The sequence below is a fragment of the Peromyscus leucopus genome, chromosome 16_21, assembly GCF_004664715.2.
Source record: "Peromyscus leucopus breed LL Stock chromosome 16_21, UCI_PerLeu_2.1, whole genome shotgun sequence".
NCBI lineage: Eukaryota > Metazoa > Chordata > Mammalia > Rodentia > Cricetidae > Peromyscus > Peromyscus leucopus.
Window position 1 is genome coordinate 8,447,839 of NC_051084.1, and position 27,296 is coordinate 8,475,134.

The 27,296-nt window shown below is 47.8% G+C and overlaps 1 protein-coding gene across 6 annotated transcripts in view; it reads right to left on the minus strand.

The window, feature by feature from the left end:
* Positions 1-1,889: 1,889 nt before the first annotated feature.
* Positions 1,890-27,296, minus strand: part of Tsbp1 (testis expressed basic protein 1) — a 72,435-nt gene continuing 47,028 nt past the window's right edge. The window contains exons 21-36 of one of the 6 annotated variants that reach the window (XM_037199739.1): positions 27,173-27,193; positions 26,570-26,590; positions 24,122-24,142; positions 23,484-23,504; positions 22,202-22,225; positions 20,135-20,149; positions 18,093-18,116; positions 17,802-17,831; positions 17,405-17,425; positions 16,901-16,921; positions 10,637-10,651; positions 8,014-8,031; positions 5,877-5,897; positions 5,348-5,367; positions 4,323-4,337; positions 2,678-2,765 (exon numbers count right to left, since the gene is read on the minus strand). In XM_037199739.1, coding sequence (XP_037055634.1) covers positions 2,754-2,765; positions 4,323-4,337; positions 5,348-5,367; positions 5,877-5,897; positions 8,014-8,031; positions 10,637-10,651; positions 16,901-16,921; positions 17,405-17,425; positions 17,802-17,831; positions 18,093-18,116; positions 20,135-20,149; positions 22,202-22,225; positions 23,484-23,504; positions 24,122-24,142; positions 26,570-26,590; positions 27,173-27,193 — 320 coding nt within the window. In that variant the 3' untranslated portion in view covers positions 2,678-2,753. Of the gene's footprint in view, positions 2,766-4,322; positions 4,338-5,347; positions 5,368-5,876; positions 5,898-8,013; positions 8,032-10,636; positions 10,652-16,900; positions 16,922-17,404; positions 17,426-17,801; positions 17,832-18,092; positions 18,117-20,134; positions 20,150-22,201; positions 22,226-23,483; positions 23,505-24,121; positions 24,143-26,569; positions 26,591-27,172; positions 27,194-27,296 lie in introns of all 6 variants that reach the window. The other 5 variants (XM_037199740.1, XM_037199734.1, XM_037199736.1 and 2 more) reach the window with 5 other exon arrangements.

The following is a 27,296-nucleotide window of genomic DNA, read 5'->3' on the forward strand; positions in this document are numbered from 1 at the left end:
GTGGAAAGACACTTGGGGAAGATGAGGGGAAACTGAGTCGGGAAGGTGGTGAGGGGGAGTTAGGTCCAGGACGGGAAGGAATTGGGTGGAGGGCAGTGAGTTGCAGAATTACCGAGAAGGTAGAGAACTTTGGAAGGAGGCGGCGATGGGAACCCGGGGGAAGGTATTGAGGGGGCACCAGTGGGCACGAAAGGGAGAAGAGCAGAAGACAAGGGTAGGCAGCATGTGCGGGAGAACTTGGTGAGGGCAGAAGCTTAGCTGGACGATGGCACTCAGGAGGAGGACTCAGGGATGTGGCCAGTCGGGGGGTGGGTGCTGGTGAGAGTCGCCGGGGTCTGACCTGGCAGTGTGTCTCTCCACAAGCCCCCTGTGCCCCCTGCACCCCGACTCCAGCCTCTTCCGGCTCCAGTCACAGCTGTTTGCTGTAGTGTGTGTGTGTGTGTGTGTGTGTGTGTGTGTGTGTGTGTGTGTAGGTCAGTTCTCTCCTTTCATCATGTGGGTCGTGGCCCAGGGAGCCATCTTACCAGCCAACTGCTCAGTCTCTGAGACAGGACAGGAAGACAGAAATTCAGAGGACATGAGAAAAGGAAAGAGCCCCTCACAGCTCTGTGTTGGGTTATGTCTCCTGCTGAAGGTAAGTACTTACATTTTTTATTTAGAGTATTATTATTAGTGAGATAGAGTTTCTGCCTCTCTAGTGCTGGGATTAAAAACATGCCATTACACAGGCTCTATTTTTATTTATTTAAGAAAGAGAACGTTTATTTTTATTTCATGAATGGCAATGGATCCCCTGGAACTGGAGTTCCTGAAGGCTGTGAGCTCTGTGGGTGCTGAAGGCAAATCTGGGCCCTCTGCACAAGCAGCCAGTGCTCTTAACCTGCGGAGCCTCCGCAGCAGCCCCCAAAGCAAAGAATTTTCACATGAGCAACCAAGCTGCTCTAACGCTAACAAAAGTCTCCCTTTTCCAGAGGTCTCAAAAGTAAGGTTATTGAATGGCTGAATAATCGTGCCTAGGGTCACAGTAGATATCTTAGCCTCTCTGTGTCATCTACGTAGATTAAGAATTAAAAAAAAAAAAAAAAACTGAAACAATCTGTGTTCCTTTTATTTTAACCACACCGCTTTCTCAACTGTAAGCCTGCGCAGTGGCCCTCATCAGTCCCCTTAGTCTCAGGAGGAGGAAGTCTTTTGATCAGATGGTACTGTTCCGGCACGTTTCCCTGTCATTCGTTTGTAGCCCGCCCCTGTGGCGAGCTGTCCGTCACTTACCTGCGTGCCACGACTTCCCGTCTCTTTGGCACAGTCACCAGATTAACCCTGCTTGCAGAACAGATTTACTGTGTCACTTGTCTCAAACACCCCAGATGCTTTTCAGCTGTCCAAAGGGGAAAGTGTAAACTCAGGTTTGTTTTTAGAAATGCCTTTTCCACCATCGTTTTCAGAATCCTACCTCAGGTGCCCCGTGAGTCTCAGCTGTACACAAGTGTGTGCCCGGGGCGGGGGCGGGGGGCATAGCCTCGTGCCTCGTGCCCCCTTGCCTTTCTTCTGCTGTCCCGTACCTACATCTCATCCATTGTTTATCAGTTTGTACCATGCCATTGCTTTCTCCCCATCAAAGGGACAGATTTTTTTTTTTTCTTTTTTGAGATTTCTGACCCTCTTATTTCTAAACTCTTACCAGACTGTCTATTTAAACTACTTTTGGACATCTTAAAATTGACTCTTAAAAATGATTATGCTTACATTGTCACCGTCTCTGTCATAAACTACTTGGTTGCAGGAACTCTGATTTTTATTTTCTATAATTTTTTATGGCTAATAGAGCATTAGTAGCCATCAAGATCATAAGGTCAACTTGGTAAGCTAGAGATGGAACACTGTCAAAGGAACTTATTAGATATTTAATAAAGATGTTTTATTTCAGAAAACACCATCTTTCTTCACTGGATTAAATATATTGACTTATAAAGCAAAATTTGGAAGACGAAGTTTGTGGCGGGGAAGTCTAATAATGGAAAACCAAATAGCAGAAAACGAAGATGTCTTGAGGATTTTATAACCATGATCCTCTGGGGCGAGGGCTGAGACACAGCTTATGCCCGAGGATCACGGTGGTGGCGCGCCTTCTTCTCCACTTTGGCTCTTCCTTCTCTTCTTCTCTTTCTTGGGTGCATCACCCTGTTCCCCTCCTGGATTTCCGTCTGGTGGTGGTGCCGCGGGTGCTTCTGCCGGGGCCCCTCCTGCGGGTGGTGGTTGTGCTTCAGGAGCTGGGGCCGCTGCCTTGGATGACCTTGCTGCAGGAGGTGGAGCATTTGAGGCCATTCTCTGGGGCGGCCACGAGGCAGGAGGCGTAGCAGTCTTCATGTATTGGTACTCGAATTCATGTTCGGTCAGTGGGCACTCGCCCTGCCATTCCTGTCTCTTCAGCATGGGGTCGTTGGTCCTCCTCATCTTGGATTCAGGCCTTCTGTAACGTGGTGGTTCACACCACATGGTTTCGGGTGGAAGGCTTGGGTCAAACCTTACTTGAGAGTCTTGTCCTCTTGGGGAGTCTCGCCTCCTTGCCGCTCCCATCTGATCCATCGGAACCCCGCCCTCGCCCTGCAGCCCCATCCCCGGCCGGACTCTTCGTTTGATCTCTCTTTTGTGCAGCATCGTGTAGGATTCATTAGGACATCCAATCATTCTCTTTTTCAGTGAGTCCCTGCATCCTTCTAGAAAGAGTCCGTCTTCGGGTCCATCCGCACAACCTAGGAACAGAACTGAGCATACAGCAAAAGCGTGTGATTCAGGTATCCAGTAATTCCTCTCCCCCTCCCCCAAGACTGACTTTAAAACCAACAAACTGAGGGTAATTGAAGATTTCCCCCAAAATATAAAATGGTGGAAATTACATAGTATAGTTATTAATATGACCTAGATATTAGATAATGTAGGTATTGATAACTAATAATAAAATACAGATATTATTGATAAAATTCTGGATTCTTTTCAGTAAATTGGAAGGCCAGTGAGAGAAAAGGTAAAATGTAATGGGAAGGAACTTGCTGTTCAGTAGGTTAAGACTAATGAATAGTGAGTGGCAAGGGGATAATGAGCTTGCAGCTTGGGAAGAAATCAGGTAAGATTTACTGTGGGAAGAAACGATTATCTTTTAAAATGGAAGAAAACGCAAATGTGCTGTCCCTGTTGATAAAAAGCATATTTCATCATGTAAAAGTAATAATAGTACTAGCTGATAATCATTGCCATTATCACATTCCAAGAACCCACCCTCCATACATTTTTAGATTTATTTTGTGTTAAGTGTGTGTTTCTGGTGAAAGCACACCACGTGTTCAGTGCTCTTGGAAGCTAGAGGAGAGTGCCAGTCCCCGGGACTGGTGTTAGGGACAGCTGTGAGCCCCCATGGAGCTCCAGGGCCCCAGGTCCTCTGCAAGAGCAGTAAGTGCTCTTAACCATGGAGCTTTTCTCTCCAGCTCAGCCTGGCACCCACTTTTTTGAGCATGAAATGAAATAGTCCCATCTTCACAACAGCCAGACAAGCCAGACCCTGTTGTTAGAGTTCTGCAGATGAGGATGGAGTGTCTAGGTGTTACTGATGGAGGAGCTGGGAACTGAGTCTGCTGGTCAGATTTCAAGGTTCAGCTCTAAATACCACTTTAGACGACTTGAAATATATGCTAGCTCATTTGTCAAAATTTCAGGTCCCTTTAATGATGTGTGGGTAAGCCAGCTCTCCTGTGCGTCCATTTTTGTGTTCTTATAAAACTCAATTTGTTAGCTTTGGGTAAGAATTTTGTGTGGTTTTTTTGTTTGTTTGTTTCTTTTTTTTCCCTCTTTAGTGATTTGGTTCCCTAAATCAAGAAAAAAGAACCATCTAGGCTATCAAAGCAGACCGTGAGGATTCTTGCTGGAGCAGGAAGGCTCAGTGTGGACAGGGGCTCAATGTCTCCTGCCTGTCCAATAAAGTCATTTAGAAGGCAGGAGGGAGGAGGGAGCCTCCACTGTCAAAAAGAGAGGAGCTCTAACAGCTATTGGGGTTCGGAGTGCGGCGTTTTCCTCACACTGTGCTGGAGGCGAGTGAGGAGATGTTCCTTGGCGCTCACTCTCGGAAGGTGGTTGGGGTACAGGTGTTATGGCCCTTTTGCAGGATTTCACCTCCCCCACAGCAAAGCAGACACTAGAAGTCTTAGGAGATTTTGAATAAGAGGAGAATTTGAGGATCATATGCCTCAATTTTGGGAGTAGAAAAGTCCAGTCCAGAAAGTATGTGAACTATGTCAAATATCTAAGTTGAGAATAGTTGAAGAACTTACCCATAGGAGGCAGCGCTAAAAAAAAACAAAGCACACAAGAGACATTAGTGGAGTTTTTCAAACGCCAGGAGAACCCACTTTCTAACAGCTCTTCTCATTTTTGTGTTTACATCTGTGAAAGCATGTGCCGTGTGTGTGTGTGTGTGTGTGTGTGTGTGTGTGTGTGTGTGCGCGTGCGCGTGCGCGTGCGCGCGTGTGCGCCCGTGCTCTAGGAGGCCAGGCAGAGTTTCAGGCAGCTGGGAGTTGCCTGGTGTGGGTGCTGGGAACTGAACTCAAGCCTTCTGAAAAGCAACCAGCCTTGTTCTTGACCTCTGTGTTTTCTTTCCATCCTCCACCCACAGAGAAGACGACTCTGTCCCAGAGCTAAGGTCCACATCCTCAGGCTAGTGACGCAGTCCCACCTGAATGTATTTCCTGCCTTTCCTTACTCTTCCACAAGTTACTTTAAAATTCTCCTCATCGATTGGTGGTTACAATCATCATGGTGTCTTGACAGACATGGTTTGTCAGTCTGGGAGTATTTGTCATCGTAAGTAAAAACAATCAGTTTGCTGGCCCAGCACAGAGAAAGCAGATCCCGGGATAACAGACTGTGGCAGGGGTTCTCAACCTTCCCAATGCTGCGACCCTTTAACACAATCCCTCATGTTGGGGTGACCCCCAACCGTAAAATTATTTTTGTTGCTACTTCCTAACTGTATTTTTGCTACTGTTATGAATTGTAATGTAATTTTTTTGGGGGGGACATAGAGAGTTGCCAAAGGGGGTGGTGACCGTAGGCTGAGAATCACTGAACTATGTATTGGCATGTGCTCCACCAGAGTCTTCCACAGTAACTGAATCAGAGACAAGATCGTGCGTTTTACTACAAAAGGAAAATAGGCAAGAAGGATCCAAAGCCAAAACAATAAGGAGCCACTTAAGACATAATGACTCTTTCAGACAGAAGGTTTTGCAATTCGGGGACAGAAACTCAAGGGTGACAATCACAGAAACAGGAAGGTAAGGGAATGATACAAACTTACTGAATTTCCCCGACTGCGAACTGAAAGAGATAAAGGCAAAGGCATCATCAGTTGATGTTGGGTTTCCTTCCTTCCCAAGCCCTGGGCCCCTGCGTTGATGGAATCCATGCCACTGTTGTCTGTGCTCCGCTGGGTGGGTGGGGGGACATTTGGTTTCCTGTGCCTGATGCCTGAGCAGCTTAGCTCTTTGGCATAAAAGGCTGCACCCCCTGTCTTCACGGGCCTTCACTACGTCTCAGTTTTGATTTGAAATGGGAGATCCCTAGGCTAGCACAGAGGTTCTCCACTGGCTTAACTTCAAGACTGTGTCTCAGAAAATACTGAAGGTGGAGGGATGGGAGAGACACGTGGCCAGGGAAGACAGACAGATAAAATTATTTAAATTTACACTAGCAAACACGGAGGGAAAGGGATGGAAATTATTTGTGTCTCTGAGCTCAGTGGTTCAGTTCAGAAAGTGCCAGTGCGCTTGGAGGCCACAGACGCTACCCACACCAGAGGAAGCTTGAAAGAGGAGACCTGGACTTACCGGAGCTTATCGGTGTGAACACTTGAAAGGAAAAGAAAATGGATTAGTTTGAAAATAAATTACCTACTAGGTTCCCATTAAGACCCCACTTGTAACACTAGAGGAAGGACTTAGTGAGACAGTCTATCCTCCAAGAATATGCTATGATCTCATAGCCAGTCTGAACTCCTGTGAACGACTTAGGAGCCCACAGCATCTTTATGGCCTGTGGGGTCAGTTATAGGAGTAATGGCCATTTTTTTTTCCTTCATAAAATGCAAAAAAAAAAAAAAAAAAAAAAAAAGACTCTTAGCCAAGGCAAAGTGAAGTGTCGTGACTCTTAGGAGACTGACAGGTTCCTAACATGAGCCCTTCTCCCATGGTCTCTCCTTTCGTACTCAGGAACATCATCGCTGTGTTCTGTACACTTACAGGGAGCTCATTTGTAACCTAAGCTCATGACTCTAAACTTTGGTTACAGTTGCTGTTTTTGGCAATCTCTGGGGTTTAATAAGAAATCTAAGGCTGGCTTGGGAAGAGTTGTGGAAGAATATACTCCAGATATTTTAGGATGAGAATATAATTAACAAAGAAAATGATTTTTTAAAAAAAATTCTAATTAGGTGTGTATGTTTCTCTCTCTCTCTCTCTCTCTCTCTCTCTCTCTCTCTCTGTGTGTGTGTGTGTGGCACATATGTGTCATGGTGTGTGTGGAGGTCAGATGAAAGCTTCCTGGAGTCACTGGGCCTTCTAAAAGCTTCCCATCTTTAGGTTTCAGGGATTGAACTTGGGCTGCAGTCTCAGTGGCAAGCTCCTTCATTCACGGGGTCAGCCTGCTCCTTCATTCACGGGGTCAGCCTGCTCCTTCATTCACGGGGTCAGCCTGCTCCTTCATTCATGGGGTCAGCCTGCTCCTTCATTCACGGGGTCAGCCTGCTGGCTGGCCAGTCTCCTCTTTACCTCTCATCATGTCCTTCAAGGTTCCCACTGCTCAGTTCAGTTTATCTTTAATTCAAAACTGTATGAATTGTCTTTAAGATTTCTCTGGGTTTTGTGATAAGCTCGTGTTATGATTGAGGAAAACTTAGTAACCCCACAACTTCCTAAGAACTGTGGGAAATCAGAACCACAGCAGCAGGAATTGATGTTCAGCTGAGCGTGTGCAGTAGTTATGAGCAATGTCAGTTTCCTCTTTGCTCAGAGGGCATTTAGGGAGGAGTTGAAATACAATCATCTGGTAAAAGTGCTTTTTATGGGGCTAGGGAGGTTAGAGCTGCTAAAAGGTGGGCGAATTCACGAGAGAATGTCACCCAGGCTGGGGTCGGAGCCCCCCCTAGTGTCCTAAACAAAATTTGACTTAATGCTAATAGGCAAGGATTTTGTCATTTGATTAAAATCCCAGTTCTCTCACAGAGTGCTTGCAGCAGCTAATGTCTACCTAGAGAGCATAATGCTGCCCACTGAAGGACTAACGACTCGTGGTGCCAGGAGCCCTGCACCACAGAGTGTGAAGTGTTGCTGAGAACAGAACGACACCAACTCCCCCGCTAGTGGAGTGGGGGGATTGTCACCTTGACCTAACTGTCACATGAAAAGCTAAGACTACGTTGGGAGAGACAGATGATAGAAAAGTGTGAAAACACACATTGCTCAAGAAACAATGAGGAGAAACAGACTCCACATTCAGCGGTGAAGGATTTCTCTTCAAAATTCTCTACTAGGAATTATGCTAAAGGAGGCCCCAGAGAGACATATTCCATATTTAGGATTACTCCATAGAGCATGTTTCTACCACTGGAATTATTAAGACCCTGTACTCTAATGTACATAGCACATGGCACGTTTGTTTTCTAAAGGGCTAGCCATGTGTGAAAGCAAGATCTCTATCAAAATTGCACCAGCATTAATTATTCCTGAATTCTCTTTGCATTAAGTGAACAGCACCACGCAGGGCCCTAATGTCCATCTTTAGTCCTCATTCCATTTATTCGCTGCTGGCTAGTCATTGTGCAGATTAGACAGTCAATTCTTCAGTACTTAGGGGGCTCTAGGTGACAGAGAGGAAAGGGAGTTGGAAAGCATGTATCTAAAATCCTTTACTTCTGGGAAAGGTTCTAAACGACACTGAAATGTAGAAATGGATGAGTAATGAACTTACCAAAAGGCACGAGAGCAACTGGCAGGACAGCATGAAACAAAAACACGTTAGCAGAACATTTGAACAAGGCTCCAATCTCTTTCATTTTTCTTTCTCCCAAGGCCTAACCATTGCTAGTGCTTCTGCTGGCCCAGACCTCCCCGGAAGCAGCTATCTATGACGGGAGGCAGGGGTGTTTTCTAACGGGAGGGGCTGGTCTGACGTGACTGACTGCCCTGGGTAAGGTTCCCTTTTCCCATCCAGTAGGACGTTAATGTGGAGCAGTCAGTGAGGAGCGGGCTGCACTTATCCGCCTCCTTTGCCTCCTTCAGTCTGTGTGCCCCGTGCTCCTCCCGGCTATCTCCGTATCTGGTGTGTCATCCTCCATAGCTTTTCTTCTCGAAAGAAGCGTGGAAACTTCTGTTTCTTATGGGAAGCTGTCGGCAGGCTGGAGAGACGGCTCCGTGGTTAAGAGCTCTGGCTGCTCTCCAGAGGACCCTTCTCCAGCACCCACATGGCAGCTCACAACTGTCTGTAACTCCAATTCCAGGAGATCGAAACCCTCACATAGACATACATGCAGGCAAAACACCAATGCACATAAAATTAAATATTTTTTTTTTTTTTTTTTAAAAAAGGAAAAGCAAAGCTGTTAGCAACTTCTTCTGGGGATTTTTCCCCTCAATCTTTCAGTCGAGTGTTTGTTTACCTTTCTAATAACAGACTGCTCATTAAGAGGACATGCTGGGGCATTCACAAATAGAAGCATTCCACTGAATAGAGATCGGTTAGGTCAGCATTCTCCCCATTTTGGGATCCCTAATTCTACCAGATTGATGAAAAGAAAATGCACTTACAGATAGGCACTGCTACACGGGCTAAGATCCAAACACAGACAGTTAGTGTGGGCTGTACCGGCAGCAGAACCGATGACAGAAGTCTAAGGATAAGCTCTTCCAGACAAGGATTCTGGGCTGAGGAGAGGCCCTCCCACTCTTCATAACAAAGTGGCTGCAGTAGGTTTTTTCTTACACTGATGCAGTCATTTTGAAAGGGTGAAAAAGATACAAGCCCTTCCCCTTTGTCACCCAGTTCCTCTGGAAAATGAAGTACTGCGGAAGCTGGACAAACTCCATTTCCTGGGCTTTCGCTCTCTTTTGTTACTTTGTCTCTCAGGACTTTTTCTGCTTCCCCTCTCATCTCTTGCCTCTATTATTTGAAAATGCGTTCTTTTTGTGGAAGAGTCAGGAGAGCAAATTCAGGAGATGCTGCCCAGCTCTGACTTCTGTTTGCCAGTTTCATTCCATTTGGCCAAATGAGGCAGAACTTTTTGAATTTCATGCAGAGGCCCAGCAAGCTGGGCCACTCTGGTGCAGGGCTGGGGAGCAGCCTGGCACCAGCAGGTGACCTGTGATGTCTTATAGAAGTCCCCTTTTACTTTTCATCCCCTCTCTGAGCACTTGTGTGCCATGGCATGCATGTGGGGTAGAGGACACTTTGTAGGAGAGTAATTCTTCCTAAGTATGTAAAAACTTATTTGCTTCTAGCAAGACACTTTACTTGCCAGGAAAATACCACCATGTTGATGCTTCCACTAGTCCACTGTACCCTGTGCTTTAAAAACCAAGAGATTCTGGTACTCGGGAGACCTTGTAATCGACCCTAACATGGAGACAGACAAGGCTGCACTGAGCAGGTGCCATACTTATCAAACAGGACTTTCTTAGAATCACAACAGTCGGTAAAGCCAGCTCAGAGAGCACGAGGCTCACGGGTCCTCTTCAGGGAGGGTAGAAACACACATTCAAGTTCTAAAAGGTTTTTGTTAGTGGTCAGAAGCAGCTGTGAACTGCTTTCTGCCTTTCAACTTCCTTGGACAGGAAACGTGTCAGAAACGTCCAATTGCAGGAGTGAACTCTTGCAGGGATGAGTCTTTTCCATCTTTGCCCTGCTGTATCTCTCCTGGATTGCCATAGTTTTAATTTTTTTTTTTTTTGTAAAAGAGTAACATCTCAGTTGACTTAACTTTGCTAATTCAGTTTGATTTCACCATCTCTTACTTTCTTTTCTTTTCTTTTTTTGTTTTTAAACCCCAATTACCCATAAACTCTAGCAAGAAAAACAGCAGGTGACATTTTTCTCATAGGTGACAATTTTTGAAAACTGTTCAAAACAGCAGGAGTATGTTCTGGCATCCTGTAGTAGGGGGACTTCCAGCAAAGGGTTATGTATTTTAGAAGGAGCCAGCAGAGGCTAACAGGCATGCACTAAGCGAAGGAAGGATGCTGGCTGCATAGAGAGACGAAGGTGCTGACTAGCTGGACGTGGTGACAACATGTCATATACATACAGCAAAGCACACACAGTAGCCCATCAATGTGAACATTATTGTGTCACTGCAAATAAGTTAAAAATAAAATAACCCAGTTAAAAGTATTCAAAAGGACCACATCTGACTCCAAGGTACCTTCAGGAAGCACATTGTCTGACTTGGAATCTGTAGGGTTTTCAGTTTCTAAAATATTTACCAGTGACTTTAGAGGAAGCTGTTCAATATAAAACAAGAGAGACTGAAGGTCTGAGGTCAGAGAGGCAGCAGGTGCGGGAACTAACCCCAGGATCATCGAGCAGACACAGCACTTACCCGGATCTTGTCTGACTGTGAAAAAGAAACAGATAAATAAATGACCACACCGTTTCTAGACGAAGAACACAGCTACTTCTTAAACTATGCAACAAATTCTAGCAGAAGGACTGGGAGAGACTGCCGCATTCTCCAGAACCCACCACATCCGCTGGCGGCTCTTAACTGGGGTGCATTTTTGGAGAAAGGGGTGTCTCTGGGAGAGGCCATTGCCTTTCCAGATTCCCCCCCCACCCCCGACTCCCTAGAAATTTGAAAATTCCCAGTTAACATTTTTTTACATTCCCATCCTTTTATTATCCCTCTTCCTATTTACCTCTTTGGAAAAATTGTGTTTAACTGTAATATTTTTATTATGGCTCAGTTGTTTTTTTTTTTTTTTTTTTTTTGGTTTTTCGAGACAGGGTTTCTCTGTGTAGCTTTGCGCCTTTCCTGGGACTCACTTGGTAGCCCAGGCTGGCCTCGAACTCACAGAGATCCGCCTGCCTCTGCCTCCCGAGTGCTGGGATTAAAGGCGTGCGCCACCACCGCCCGGCCGGCTCAGTTGTTTTTATGGTTCATCTTAGAGCACACTCTCTTTTTCTTCCATAAGCATAAATCTTTCATGGGGGCCTGGAGGATGGTGGCCATTATTTCTCAGACAGTGAGCTACGGAGACCTAGTATGAGTAACTGTGGTAGGATATGTTAGTTTATAATTCCTCCTGTGTATGTTAGGAGTAAGTAGTGACTTATCTGATACAATGTATATGCATGTTAAGCAGCAAGTTCACTGCTTGGCACAAGGTAAGTACCCAGTGAATAGTTATCATCATAGCACCACACCAGGTACTAAGCAATTTCAATTATCACTTCCAAATGGCTATGGATAGCTAAGAATGGAGCCAGCTGCTGGGAACAGGAGTAGGGAAACGTGAAACTAGAGAGCAAGGGATTCTGAAAAGCTAATAAACACAGTCAGAAATAGAAATGTTGGGTCTTGGTACGTTCATAGTATTAACATTGGGACTCGTGCACAGGAAGCTAGTGATGACACAATTGAGGAGAACACAGGACTGCTGGGGGATGTCTTTCCGTATGTTGTGAATATATGTTGTTCCGGTTGGTTAATAAAAAAGCTGCTTTGGCCTATGGCAAGGCAGCTTAGAGGCAGGTGGGAAATCCAAGAGAGACAGGAAAGAGAAAGGTGGAGTCTGGAGATGCCAGCCTGCCACCCAAGAACAACATGCCAACAGGTTAGTAAGCCACAGAACATGTGGCAAAACATAGATTAATAGAAATAGGTTAATTTAAATTATAAGAGCTAGTTAGCAAGAAGCCTGCCATAGGCCATACAGCTTGTAAACAATATTAAACCTCTGAATGATTATTTTATAAGTGGCTGAGGGACCTTGGAGCCGGAGGAACATGGGACTGTGGGGCTGGGCAGGACCAGAGAAACTTTTGACTACACAGAACTTTCCTATTACAGGTGGTCCAGGTCTTGCTTTAATGAAAAAGGAAAAAAAAATTAGCATAGTTTTTGATTAAATAGAAGTATTTGTCCACGTGTGTGACTTCTGCATGAGTCTTGCAAACTGGCTAAGCAGGGTTCAGCAGGGTAGCTTTGTCTCAGAAGGAAAGAAGGGTCCGAGGCTAGAGATGAGCTCATGCTACCCCTCCCGTCTGAATGTCCCACATCCCAAGCTGTGTTGAACCTCTGCTCTCAGCTGCTGCTCACGTGTGGAGGTTGGTTCCCTCTTTCCACCGTGTGTGTCCTGGGCTGGAACTCACAGCATCAGGAGAGGCAGCAAAAGCCTTTATCTGCTGAGCCAGCTTGTTAAGTGCGAATGGGGGTTTCCCTGGGCGTGCGCGTGTGTTCTTGTTCGTGGGTGGCTAAGCAGCAATGTTATTAGATGTGAGTCTGAACTTACACTCTCTCAGGCTGCGTGACAGGGTTGTTGTGGTTTAGAGACCTCTGTTTGTTGTGAATTCTAGGCTCTTTGAGGCAGTGGGTTTGTCAGCACCCTAGAACTGCACCTGTGACTGGAAAGGGCTTCAGTTCTGGCTTTGGGGTGCCTTCAAATCTCACCAGGGACAGAGGAAACCACAGCAGGGTTGTTCTCATCGCTAGTGAATGAGGAGGAATTGCCCCCTCTTCCATCTTAGAAACACAGACGCTTGGGTCTCCCGTAGGTGCTCACTTTTCCCAAGACGGGCTCCTTGGGGTGTGATTGCTTTTTTTGCTCTCTTATTGCTTTGAGAAATTAAAATACATTCAAACTAAGTGCCCAAGTGCCGATGGTCACCACCTACAACAGGACATTTGCCACAACTCACTACTGGGTTTGTTTGTTTTGAGAAAAAAATGGTATGGAGAACTAACAGCCTTTGAACACAGATCTCAGGTCAGTCTCTCCACTGGCTCTTCAAGGCAGTCACTCCCATGAGTTAGGTGTGTTTCCAGTAATTAAAAAACTGCCTCACTGTTATGTGGAACCTTAAGCATTGTTTTTTGTTTTAATTTAGTTGAGTAATCTTTTAAAAACTTTGTATCTGTAAATATCATTTAATACTGTAGTTTGGGATTTTCTTCGGTCATACAAATGTAGAAACATATGCTCAATACATTTTAAATTTTATTTATTTTTATTATTAACCATTTCATATACCCTTGTGTGTTCTTTCACTTATATATAAGGTGTTTCTCTGGCACTTACATTCTGAAGTGGAATTCAGAGGTTCTGCATGGATCTAGTTGTTTTGGGGCGGGGATGGGTGGTTAAGGCCTTGTTGTGCAGCTAGGTTAGACTTAAATTTATATCTTCCAGCATCAGTCTCTCTCTCTCTCTCTGGTTTACAAGACAGGGTCTCTCCGTGTAGCCCTGGCTGGTCTGGGACTCACTATGTACACCAGGCTGGCCTTGAGCTCAGAGACCCATCTTCTTCTCCCTCTCGAATGCTGGCATTAAAGGCGTGCGCCACCACTGCCTGGCCCTGCCTCTGGGCACCTCCAGTCTGTCTCTGTGTTTGTCTGTCTATCTTTCTTTCTTGGTCATTCTTTCTTACATAACTGTCTTCTCTGTCTTCAAACTATCTTTAATATATTCTCTAAGTATTTTTTTATTGTATGATCTTTGTTGTATGGTTTTTTATTGTATGACAACCCACGAGGAAACGTGTGACCTAGAACACTGCTTCTTGGTGTCCCTTCCGTGCTCTGCCGTGCACTGTGCCGCCCGCATCCACATCTTCACCTGCAGAAACTGTCAGCAGCTTCTTTAACCTTCTCCAGGGAGCTCCCTTGTCCTGTCAAGGTGAGTGATGACTTCCGTTTTGGAAACTGTATCGCCAACTCTTCATCCCAAAGTCATATTCTCTCCGGCTCGGAAAGGTGGTTCTGTAGCGCCCTCGGCCCCTCCCTCTGCTGCTGTCTCTCCACGCACTCCTTCGTGTCTGTCCTTAGATTTGTCTTCCGTGTCTGAAACTGACAGTCTTCAGCACAATCCTTAGCTCTCTATCTTTGCGTGCGCCTTTGATGATGCAGTTTATTTCAGTCTCATTCTTTTTACGCCTCCTCTTTCTCCCTGTCGTCCTGTTGTTCAGATCATCATCATCATCATCATCATCATCATCATCATCATTGTCGTCATCGTCGTCATCGTCATCATCATCATCATCATTGGTACCTCTCTATGTAGCCCATGTTTGTGTCAACCTTGCTATCCTTCTGCCTCAGTCTCCTGAGTGGTGGGATTATAGGCATGAGCCACTATACTTGACTGGCCCAGTGTTTGCTAATTAACATTAGATTTCTTCCTCACTGGGTTTCTCTCCACGTCTTCAGATTCAGACATTGAGTTTTCTTTTCACATATACAGTATGTTTCCATAGGAAGAAGATTCTTAGGCCATAAGAGGGTGTTGGATCCCCTGGATTAGAGTTATGAAAGATTGTGAGCCACCATGTGGGTGCTGGGAATGAACTCAGGTCTCTTGCAAGAGCAGCAAGTGCCCTTAACTGCTGAGACAATTCTGCAGCCTCCATTACATATTAAAATATCAAAATATAATCTTGAGTGAGGAGATGTCTACTCACTGGATCAGCACCCGCACTTAGGGCAATGCCCAGACAGAGTAGGCCAACACATACTAAATATATATCTTGCAGTGTGTATCATCTATGTCTGCTAAGCATATTAACTCTGACACTTGAGAATAAATAATTTCCTGTCTCAGTCCTCTTCAGATTCATCTAGCTCTGTTGCTCAGAGTTGGGATTTCTTTATAGATTTATTGTCTTTTTTCTTCTTCCTCTTCCTCCTGTAAACCAGCCCACGTTTGTGCGTAAAGCCAGACAAGACTAAGCCAGCGGAGGGAAGGTGGCATAGTCCCAGCTGCTTTGGCACACTTCTATGCCGCCACAAATGTCATGTCATGGCTTTTACATTCCTTTTCTGCCTAGCTTCTCTGATGCCTCCACCAAAAAGAATATTATTTACTTGGTTTAGATTCTGGCTTCTCATTTCCAGAGGCAAGACCTGTTTACTTCAAGTGTGTGTTCCTATTCCCAGCTGTGGGTCTGTGTTCCTGTTCCCAGCTGTGGGTCTGAAATGATTCACCTCATTATCAACTTGATTGATTTAGAATCATGCAGGAGACACCCTCTGGGTCTAACTATGAGAGTGCTTCCAGGTAGCTTTTTATTTTTTATTATATGTCAGCGTGTGGGTATGTGCACATGAGCGCAGGTGCTCTTGGAGGCCAGTTGGCATTGGATCCCGTGGATCTGGAGTTGCCGTGGTTATGAGTCACCGGATATGTGTGCTGGGAATCAAACTCTGTGGTCTGCTGCAAGGGTAGTACATACTGTCTTTTAAGTTAAGAGAGGTAGATCTCCAGTCCCACAGAATCTTTAGAAGAGGGAAGACCCATCCTGAATGTAGATGGTACTTCCCATGGGCTGGAGTTTTGGGCTGAATAAAAAGAGGAGAAATCAGGCTGTCACCAGCATTCTTCTCTTGCTTCCTGACTACAGAGGCAATGTGACCAGCTGCTTGGCCTGCCCCAGCATGAGGGACTACCCTTAAATCCTCCCCTAGCATGCCAGACTACCCTTAAATCCTTCCTTCCCCGGCATGCTGGGCTACCATTAAATCCTGAGCCGCAATAAAGCCTTCTTCCTGGAGATGCTTTCTTTCACGACAGCAGGAAAAGGTGATGGACACGGTGACGTGCCTAATCTGGAACATCTGGAGTTTCCAGTTCCATCCTTGGGCCTGAGTTATGATGGTGTGTTCATTGTGCAGTGAGAAGTGGCTGATCTGCCTGTCTGCTGAGGACAGAGGAGGTATATGTGGATGGGAAGTTGAGAGAGGCACTAGCGTATCCCAATCCATCCTTCCAGCTCCTTTGTCCTAACACTGAAATCACTAAAATTCTACTAATAAAAACTGCTGGGAGTGTGCTTGGGTGGAATCGGAGTGTTTGCAGCCCACCAGACAGAGCCGGGCACATATCATGGATAGAAATTAGGACATTTTACCCCAAATGTGGATTAAGTGAGCTGCTTTGTCAACTCTCTGCATTTTTTTTTTTTTTGGCATGAATAAGTAGGTTGAGTGGAGCACCCTCTTCAGACCCTGCAGGGTGAGTGGAGCACCCTCTTCAGACCCTGCAGGGTGAGTGGAGCACCCTCTTCAGACCCTGCAGGGTGAGTGGAGCACCCTCTTCAGACCCTGCAGGGTGAGTGGAGCACCCTCTTCAGACCCTGCAGGGTGAGTGGAGCACCCTCTTCAGACCCTGCAGGGTGAGTGGAGCACCCTCTTCAGACCCTGCAGGGTGAATGGAGCACCCTCTTCAGACCCTGCAGCCTCCTGACCCCATTCTCCACAGCACTTGGCTTCTTCTCAGCACACTTACTTATGGTACCTGCTGAGCATTTTGAGTTTTTAACACCGACAAAAACTCTACATTTCAAGTTCAGCACAAGGAGCACACGGGGACAGCACACTCGTGAGATGGCCCTGAGTTTGGCCTTCATCGTCAACATTTCATCTGCATGGTCTCGAGTAGCAACTGATACCTGAAGATGTGAGTTACTAACAAAGCCTGGGAAGTCTGTATCTGGGCCCCGTGACACCGGCCATGCAGTCGGCCTCAGGCCCTTGTGGAGATTGAAAGCAAACGGACATGAGAAACAGGAATCTCATTTTCTGGCAGTTAGAAGCAGAGCCAGCTAAGCCATGAAAACCCCACATACCCCAGCAGAAAAGTAAAGAACTTACACAAAGTTTTCTGTGACATTACTGAGAGAGAGAGAAAGAGAAATCCATTTAATTTTTCTTATCTAGAACCAACAGAGTTCTCTAACAGTTTTGCTGGTGTCTGTTAGGGGTTACTCAGCAAAGATGCATTCAAAACAACTCCATGCAGATTAGTTGTAGCTCAGATTTAGATGCAAGATTAATTCGTGATGAAGAGGTTAGAGGCAGAACACCTGAAAACCCCTTCATTATTGGACTTGAGCAGCTTTGGGTTACAGACTTCCCTGAGACCACTGGATTGTGTACTTCCTGTACACACCATTATTCTCTCGCTGGAAAAACTCTGCCTACATCGGCGACTTCATAGTGCTTTTAGATTTTTGCTGACAAATGCTAGCTCGTTACTTCTTGGTATCCTATTCTACAGTTATGTTTGGTGCAGGGAAGCTGGGCAGGAAGGGATGAGAGGGGGAGAGACTCAGGCCAACAGAAGTCAAGAGAATCAAAATCAATCACAGTACTCACCTACGGACACCGGAGTCGCACCTGAAAAGTAACAACAGCCGTGAGAGGTTTCCATGAGAGGCACATTTGTGAGGTGGGCAGCTTAGGAGGGTACAGCTCTAGGCTTGAATTAGGTCCTATGACTAGATTCTTGGGTAAATCTTTGGCCTCAGTTTCCCATCCACTTCACAGGGATTAATTAATGGCACTACTATAAGAATTCAATGAGATGACGAACTAAAAATATGTTAGTTCTTACAGGAGGAGGGAGTGGACATGCATCGGAGGCCGGGGGGGGGGGCTGGATGACAAAGGCAAGGGGGACTGGGGGGGTCACACATCTCAGGTCTGCACACAGGGTAGATATGGGCAGGGCACACACAGAGGGCCGTGACAACGGAGACCAGGCACAACTCACAGACAGGTGTCTTGGGTGACGGTGGACAGCCTGTAAGACAGAGAAGGGGTTTAGCGCCCCCCTCTTGCACAGATCCGTCTTCTTTTTAGAGCTCCATCTTGATGGGAGATGACCACCCTTTGGTCCTGCCTGACCCTGTGTGAGTCTGTAGATCTGGCTGTCTGAAAGGGCCCTGCGGCATCATGGTTTCTGATACAGGAAGGTGGGTAGTTAAAGTCCTATGACCCCTAAACCTAGAAACCTTAGGGTCGTCAAGGAAAGGAGGCTGTGGGGCCCCAGAGCGAGACTTACTGATGGCGACTGGAGTTATTGCACCTGATAAGAAAACAAAAACAAAAACAAAACAGAAAATTACCTGCTTTTTATTTTTCCTTATTCATTTTTCACTTTATTTTTACATTTTAAAGTTTATTCATTTGGCGTGTGTGTGTGTGTGTGTGTGTGTGTGTGTGTGTGTGTATGTATCTGTGCTATGTGCATGTGGGTGTAGGGTGTATGTGGTTGTGTGTACACACGTGTGGAGGTCAGAGGTCGACCTCTGGAGTTGATTCTCTAGTTCTCCCTTGCGGGGTTCGGGGATTGAACTCAGGTGTCAGGCTTGTGGGACAAGTGCTTTTACCCTGAACCGTCATATTTTAAATTGTTGAGAAACTTACCCCTTGTTACATATTTTATCTAAGTCAGTTCTTTGACTTTTTCCATAAAAGTATTTAAAAAGTAAAAAAAAAAAATTATGGGTAATGTAAAAGCAGGTGCCAGGAAACAGCAGCTCCTAAGCTCTGAGACTTCCTACAGAGTCAGGGAAATTGTCAGATGTTGTTATCAAATGTGGAAAGGCAGACCCAGGTTGGGCACCCTCACCACAGCGGTTATATAAGCACCCCATTCCTCTTTTCCGTAAGCAGTCTTTTGTTGACGATTATGTAAAATTGTAGGACCCTGTGTGTTTTACCTCTTCATGTGTCGGTACATCAGTCAAGTTCAGACTTTATAGTATATTGTCAATAACCCAGGCAGATTTTGATAGTGAATTCTACAGTGGCCAGATAAAGACTTTTGGACCCTAGCAAGGGGGTGCTGGGGGTGGGGGAAGGATGCAGACCTCCTCATCCCACAGTGGCCAGATAAAGACTGTTGGACCCTAGCATCCTTCCTTCTGGGGGAATGGATGCAGACTTACTCATTGCCTGAGACTGTATTCCAACTTAAAAGCAAGTAGAGAAGATTGCTTTGCTTTCTTTCTTTAAAAAGAGTTGCTTTGAGGGCCGGGCGGTGGTGGCGCACGCCTTTAATCCCAGCACTCGGGAGGCAGAGCCAGGCGGATCTCTATGAGTTCGAGGCCAGCCTGGGCTACCAAGTGAGTTCCAGGAAAGGCGCAAAGCTACACAGAGAAACCCTGTCTCGAAAAACCAAAAAAAAAAAAAAAAAAAAAAAAAAAAAAAAAAAAAAAAAAAAAAGAGTTGCTTTGAGACAGGGTCACACTATGAGTCCAGGTTAGACTGTGACCTCCTGTTTCCACTGCCCAAAGCCGGGATTACAGACATCACCGCCACAGCAGCTTCATCACTTTTTGCTTGTTTCTGATTCCCTTTCTCCCTTGCCCCCATATATCAGGGACTGAACTTAGGGCCACTTATGGTAGACCAGTGCTTTACCTCTAATCTATATTCCTGACCCCCTTCTCTCCCAACTCCTAGCCCCTTCCTTTTATATTTTTGCTCTTTATTTTGAGACAAGGACGTATGGGTTTGCCCAGGCATGCCTTTCCCTTAGCCTGTAGGCCACAAAGCAGGCAATGCCCTAGCTCCGCCTCTCAAGTCGTTGGGCTCAGAGATCTGAGGTGCCAGGATCTTGCTAGGGACTTTAAAGTTTTCAGAGAACTGTTGACTGCTTGATGGAATTCCAGACAGCGGGAAAGCAAGGCTCAGAAAATGGGGATTTTCAGGTCCCTTGTTAGATCATGGGGTCTGACAGGCTCTGTGGGGCTCTGAGAAGGCACAGCAGGGACAAACAACACACTAATCGCTTGTGGAAATGGCCCAGCTGGAAGACAGGAATTTGTATTATTTTTCATTCATTCATTTCTTCCTTCTGTATAAGTTCCCAATTCAGAATCTTTAGAAGCACAGGGAGACTTTCCTTTGACCTTAACTTTCAAGTAAGTCAAGGAACTTGTAGAAGCTTGTTAATGTCCCAGTGGAGTCATAAGGGGCCAAGGAATTGGAGCTTTAAGCTATTGGGTTCTAACATGGATGCGGAAATTTTGACTCAAGAGCTTTTTGACATCCCTGGAGACATTGGTTTCTGTCATCTAAGGAGGCAGCCAGACTTACAGTTGGATCCTTCAGCTGAAAAACAAAAGCAGACATTAGTGTGGCAGGTCTGGTGACGGTCCTCAGTGGAGGGACTAAGTGCCTGTGGGGACAGGGTCCTCAGTGGGGAGGGACTAAGTGCCTGCAGGGACAGGGTCCTCAGGGGAGGGACTAAGTGCCTGCAGGGTCAGGGTCCTCAGTGGGGAGGGACTAAGTGCCTGGGGGACAGGGTCCTCAGTGGAGGGACTAAGTGCCTGCAGGGACAGGGTCCTCAGTGGAGGGACTAAGTGCCTGCAGGGACAGGGTCCTCAGTGGAGGGACTAAGTGCCTGCAGGGTCAGGGTCCTCAGGGGAGGGACTAAGTGCCTGGGGGACAGGGTCCTCAGTGGAGGGACTAAGTGCCTGGGGGACAGGGTCCTCAGGGGAGGGACTAAGTGCCTGCAGGGTCAGGGTCCTCAGGGGAGGGACTAAGTGCCTGCAGGGTCAGGGTCCTCAGGGGAGGGACTAAGTGCCTGGGGGACAGGGTCCTCAGGGGAGGGACTAAGTGCCTGCAGGGACAGGGTCCTCAGGGGAGGGACTAAGTGCCTGGGGGACAGGGTCCTCAGTGGAGGGACTAAGTGCCTGGGGGACAGGGTCCTCAGGGGAGGGACTAAGTGCCTGGGGGACAGGGTCCTCAGGGGAGGGACTAAGTGCCTGCAGGGACAGGGTCCTCAGGGGAGGGACTAAGTGCCTGGGGGACAGGGTCCTCAGGGGAGGGACTAAGTGCCTGGGGGACAGGGTCCTCAGGGGAGGGACTAAGTGCCTGGGGGACACACTAGTGGGCTCTTGTCTACTGGGTAGGGAGGTCTTCCCTTTACAGTGCTTGTCACCTGCTCACATCCCGGGTCGCATTTTCCTAACCCATGCTGCCTTCACCTTTCTTCTTTGTGCAAGCCTTGACTCATGGATACAGCCTCCCTCCCACTCTTGTTGACAAGTTGCTATAAACTTTGGGAGGTTTCCTCGAATCTTGTTTTTTTTTTTTTTTTGGACAAGAGCTCCTGTAGCTCAGACTGGCATTGGGCTTGCTAAGGGTGACCTTGGACCCGGTTCTCCTCTCCATACGAGGGTTACAGTGTATGCGCCTTCCTGGGGACAGGCACCAACTAGATGGTGGAAAAAGTAAAGGGGCAGGGGAGGAGCAGGGGAGGAGCATGGGAGGAGCAGAGGAGGAGCAGAGGAGGAGCAGGGGAGGAGCAGGGGAGGAGCAGGGGAGGAGCAGAGGAGGAGCAGGGGAGGAGCAGGGGAGGAGCAGAGGAGGAGCAGGGGAGGAGCAGAGGAGGAGGAGGGGAGGAGCAGGGGAGGAGGAGGGGAGGAGCAGGGGAGGAGCAGAGGAGGAGGAGGGGAGGAGCAGAGGAGGAGGAGGGGAGGAGCAGAGGAGGAGGAGGGGAGGAGCAGAGGAGGAGCAGGGGAGGAGCAGGGGAGGAGCAGGGGAGGAGCAGAGGAGGAGCAGAGGAGGAGCAGGGGAGGAGCAGGGGAGGAGCAGAGAAGGAGCAGGGGAGCAGGGGAGGAGCAGAGGAGGAGCAGGGGAGGAGCAGAGGAGGAGCAGGGGAGGAGCAGCGGAGGAGAAGGGGAGGAGCAGAGGAGGAGCAGGGGAGGAGCAGAGGAGGAGCAGAGGAGGAGCAGGGGAGGAGCAGGGGAGCAGGGGAGGAGCAGAGGAGGAGCAGGGGAGGAGCAGAGGAGGAGCAGGGGAGGAGCAGCGGAGAAGGGGAGGAGCAGAGGAGGAGCAGGGGAGGAGCAGAGGAGGAGCAGAGGAGGAGCAGGGGAGGAGCAGAGGAGGAGCAGAGGAGGAGCAGAGGAGGAGCAGGGGAGGAGCAGAGGAGGAGCAGGGGAGGAGCAGTGGAGGAGCAGAGGAGGAGCAGGGGAGGAGCAGGGGAGGAGCAGGGGAGGAGCAGGGGAGGAGCAGGGGAGGAGCAGGGGAGGAGGGGAGGAGCAGGGGAGGAGCAGGGGAGGAGCAGAGGAGGAGCAGGGGAGCAGCATGAGGCAGAAGGAAGAGGGGAAGAGCCCGGCCTCTCTGAGAGTCTTTACTCACGAACAGCGTGTGACTTACGGAGGCAGGCTTGTGAAGGTTCTTCTGAGGGAAGAGCAAACACAGGACGGCCATCAGGGAGCCGTCACTTACCTCCTCTCCACCCAGGATGGAGAATTCTTGACACTGAGACCGAGAGCATCGTGGTCCGTGTGCTCCGGGCCTCTGCAGCCCCTTCACACCCGCGCCCCACCTGGGCCTCCGAAAAGCTTCTCTTCCTCATTCGTTTTTGTAAATTCTTTTAGTTTTAATTAGCCTGCTCTAAACTTTCTTTTTCATCCACAACTCACAGGGAGGCTAGAAGGAATAAAACCAGCAATACAGTTTTCATGTATATATTATAATATTTCAAAAGCATTCACATGCAGCACACCTATGGTGGCTCTTCAGAGACTTTGGGCCGCTAAGAATTCTCTCTATGAGAATTTCCAAGGCAGCAGGTGTGGGATAGTTAATAGTAGAGATGGAGGTAGCTGTGATTCAGGGTTACAGGCGTGTGCCAAAAGCCAACTATGATGACTTTTATTCATTTGCCAAAAATAAATAAATAAATAAAAAATCTTTAAGACCAGCATTCAGGGTGGAAAACAACACCTGCTGCAGAGGTCACAGAGGTCACAGAGGTCATGATTTTGCGGACGCCTGCGGGGCTGTACACACCACAGCACCAAGACCAACCAGCCTCAGTCTGTTCAAACTGTATTGTCTCCCCTCTTTAGGGCTTATTTGGGAAGTTTTCTCGCCCTTTGTTATTTTCTCTACATTATTACCATCATCTTCTAGCAGGGCCTCTGTAAACTGCAAAGCTCTCCCGAGCCGCCTTTCTCTGGGGCCTGGGAAAACTATTCTGTGTATAGAACATGTTATATGTTATAAGAGCACACCATGTTTCAGAGTACATCGTGACATTTGGTGATTTCCTTTCTCCTTTTCTCTCATTTGAAAAAAAATTTAATTATTTTATGTACATGGGTATTTTGCCTGCATGTATATCTGTATTCTATGTGTGTGCTTGGTATCTACAGAGATCCCTGGAGCTGGAGTTATGGTTGTGAGCCTCCATGTGGGTGCTGGGAACTGAACCTGGGTCCTCTGCAGGAGCAGCCATTGCTCTTAACAAATGAGCCATCTCTGCAGTCCCTCTCTTAATATGTAACTCTAGAGAGTTCTTAGCAGGTACAAAGTGGGAAGTGTGGCGGTGGTGTACGGCAACAAGAACCATCAAGAGGAGGGACAGGCCCTCTGAACAGTATGCGAGGGCAAGGAACACCAGAGAGAGAGAAAAAATACATCATGGACTTACCACTGGATTCTGTAAACTGTGCTACAAACAGAAAAAACAAAAGAAGATTGTGGTTAGAGACAAAGCAGGCAAACTGTTCTCCGAAGGAGCTCGCTGAGAGCAGCCTTTCCAGGCAGTATTGATCTGAGCACTCAGCACCAGTACTTCCCAGGGCATCCTTGCTGCGTGCAGCCTGGCATCAAGCACCCGGCCTCCCTCCAGATTTAGCTAAGAGGGAGGGCTGCCTCCTCAGGCTTGCTTTTTGTGACAGGTGCTGCCGGTGAGCTCCTTAGTTACGTCCCCGCCCTTGCCTTCTTCCACCCCCCCCGCCCGCCCCCCCCCCCGCCCCCCCCCCGCAGGCTTCGTTTTCGCAGCCACCCCCTTTCAGCTTTACCCCTCCCTCCAGCCCTCTCGACCATCAGGTTTGCTTCGGTTAGCTATTCCAGTGTTTATTGACATAGCGTTACAATCATAAACAATAAATGCTGATTTTAGGGCAGTGGGACCCCCATTTTCTAAAATATGAGTCTCTGAGAAGGACGGTGTGATACAGGGGGAGGCGCGGCCGAGGAACAGGATTTGGGAACAGCTGGAGCCAACGTCCTTCTTTGTCATAGACTGTCACTCAGGCTGATCCACTTCATCTACAGGCAACTCACCAATAGGGCCAGGAGTTTGCACTACAAAGAAATTAGAATTGGCATGTTAGTGTGAATATTTTTTGCGGGAGAATTTTTCTAGGCGAGGAAGAGCAGGAGGAGGGGTAGCTGAGATCTTGGAGAACTAGCCCAGTCTGCTAACCACGGACAAAAGGCGTGCGTAGCTCTCACTGTGGGGTTCTTGTGGACGCAGGGGATGCTAGAGGAAGAAGGAACTCTTGCTTTTCCTGCCAGTACTGAGAAGAAACCATTTGCCTCCACGAGGGACTATAATCTAATAAGAATCTTATTTCTCACCAGCTAACACGTCCCAGGGGTACACAGGCAGAGGAGGTAAGGGCTTAGTCTGTCCTTCTTCCGGATTCTGCTTGGAGACTGTGGTGGTGACTGCTGTCTGATGTGATGAGCTTCAGAGTCTGAGCAGAGGGTCAGTTGATGCTGCTGAGGTGACCGGAAGACTGGAGACCTGCCCCCTCACTTGCAGCACTGCTCACACAGGAACGAGCCCCAGTGGGTGACGTGTCCAGAAGGGGAACGGCGGTCTCTCCTGCACAAGCTGCGGCCATGCTGCTGTCAGGACTCCTGTAGACGGTGTGCACAGGGCTTTGGAGGAGTTCTGTGGGGCCTTTTCCAGGGCAGGGCAGCTTTGTTGGAACATCGAAGAGGATGGTGCCCAGACGGCTTTTGAGCCTTGTGGAGACCACAGCGAGGACACCTCTCAAGAAGGGGCTTGGCTGCTGGCTGACAGCCTCTCCTGCTGAGGACACACCGATCAGCCGGCACCGGATGGCCATGGTAATCCTGCGTGGGTGCGGTTGGGTCAATCCAAAGGACCCCCACTGGGACGCAGCCTCTTTCTCTCCCACCACACCGCATGCCACGGTGCTCATGATGGAAAGTGTCTGCGGTTGACCCACCATCTGAAGGTGGCTTCCCGGATCTGGGTACCCTGGGCGACGAGCAGCAGACAAGCTAGAATTTTCGGTGTTTTGCAACATAATTTAGCAATTTCTCTCCCCCCACCACTGTGTGTGTGTGTGTGTGCACGTGCATGCGTGTGTGCACACCCTTGTTTTGGGATAGAGCTCCTGGAATACCTGCTAACTTAATGTCAGCCACCAACTCCGTGGGTACATGATAATTTCACATTTTTTCTCTTTCTTCAGTTTCCCTCACTGCCATCCGGTGCCATCCGGTGCCATCTGGTGCCATCCGGTGCCATCCTGTGCAGCTGTCCTTTTCTGCCCAGTCTCAGCCATATTGAGTCTCTGCCTCCTGCATCTTTTACTCTTCTTCCCCTTTTCTCTTCCATTTCTCCGTTTTCTCTTTTTTCTCTCTCTCTGTCATCTTCATCCTCTTCTGCTTTGCCGTTGCTGGTTCACCTTCGTCTTCCCGTGGCCCCTTCTCTCCTGAACCCAGTACGTTCCATAACCCGCTTCTAACACCCAAAGATGGTAGCAGAAGGACTCAGAGTCAATAAGACCTGAGTCTTTGGGCTGGAGAGATGGCTCAGTGGTTCAGAGCACTGACTGCTCTCCCAGAGGACCCGGGTTCAATTCCCAGCACCCACATGGCAGCTCACAACTGTCTGTGGCTCCAGTTCCAGGGAATCTGACATCCTCACACAGACATACATGCAGGCAGACACCAATGCACTTAAAAAAAGAACCTGAGCCCCCACCTTATTAAGGACAGTGTGACGCCTGCCTCACTCGTCATTAGTCATCATTGCTCGGCCCCAGGAAATAATGTAAATAATGTAAATGGTACCGAGACATTTCAGAGTCAGCCGGCGATGGCTCATTTGGTTGATCACATGGATCTAGAGGAGCCAGCCTCACGTCATACTTATTTAGGTGCAGAATTTAAACAAAAAAATCTTAATTTTTGTTAGTAAGACTATAAAACATACCATGGAAAAAAGTTTACGTGTGGCTAGGACTCAATTTATAAAGCTCTAACAATGGACAACTTTATCTTGGCACCTAGCTGTTACTTGTACTGTTTCTGAGGGAAAACGTATCTCAGGCAGTGACAGTTGCCTTGGAAGTTGGTGACAATGAACCGACTGTCTGGAGAAAAGTCCTCAGGGAAATTAGAAGTCAGAGGAAACGATGTTTACGTCATTTACAAGACAAACAACTGCATGGAGGGGGGAGGTCTCCATGCCTTAGTAGTGAAAATCTTTGTTGTGGGCAGGATCTAAAGGGCTGACCGTGACAAGCGGGCCAGGAGGGGACACCCCAGGCTCGCGGGTTCCACTTCCACGGTTACTACCTTTCCACTCTTGAGCCTGGTTTAACGCCCCCTATAGGAGTTCTGGGAGGGATAATCAAGCAGGCAGTGCTCGGTGTTTGAGTCTGTGCGTAGAGATAACGAACACGAACCAGACTATAAGCCTAAGAATCTCAAGGGTCCAAACATGCAATGGATACTGAGGTGACTTACCGATGGTTCTCTGAGACAGCCCTGGAAGAAACAGAAGAGAAGGAAGTAAGAAGGGGAGTTAGAAGGTGACTCTGGGCTCTGGACACCAATGCTCTCATCTCCATGCTTTCTCTGGTGAGGACTGAACTGTACACCTGAGGGAGGCTGCAGCAAGCCGACTCTCTTGCCATGAGTGTGTAAGTGTAAGTGCTAGAGCAAGCTCAGGCAGAGAAAAGCCCTTTGCCCGAGGGCTCCCCTGAGATGTGGTTGGCAGAAGTTCCATTTAAACCCTACCAGAGGACTAGAAAAACCCTGCCTGCTGGAACTGTTTTCTTCCGCTCCCACTGGCCTCCCTCATGCTGTTGTTAGAAGCCCCTTTGGGATGTTGGTACACTCCTGGAAACTTTCTACAAGGGTCCATCCTCTACTTCATGCTTGCCAGTGAAATGTGTATTCACACGTCACAGATGACTCACTGAAATGCCATTCGGAGGAAAACCAAAAAGGCCAGGAAAATGACACTTCCGGACCTTTGGAACTCCACCATAGAAAGCAGGAAAAGAACCGTTAGCTACTGCAGAAAAAGAGTAATCACCACCGAGGATAATCAGACAAGAAACTTACTGATAGGTCCTGTAGCTCCAGCTGGAGAGAGGGGAGGAAGATAGAGATCATTAATTGGCGTGAAGGAAATACCTGCGTACCTGCCTCTCAACTTTCATTCTAGCAGAACTATCACGGATGGAGC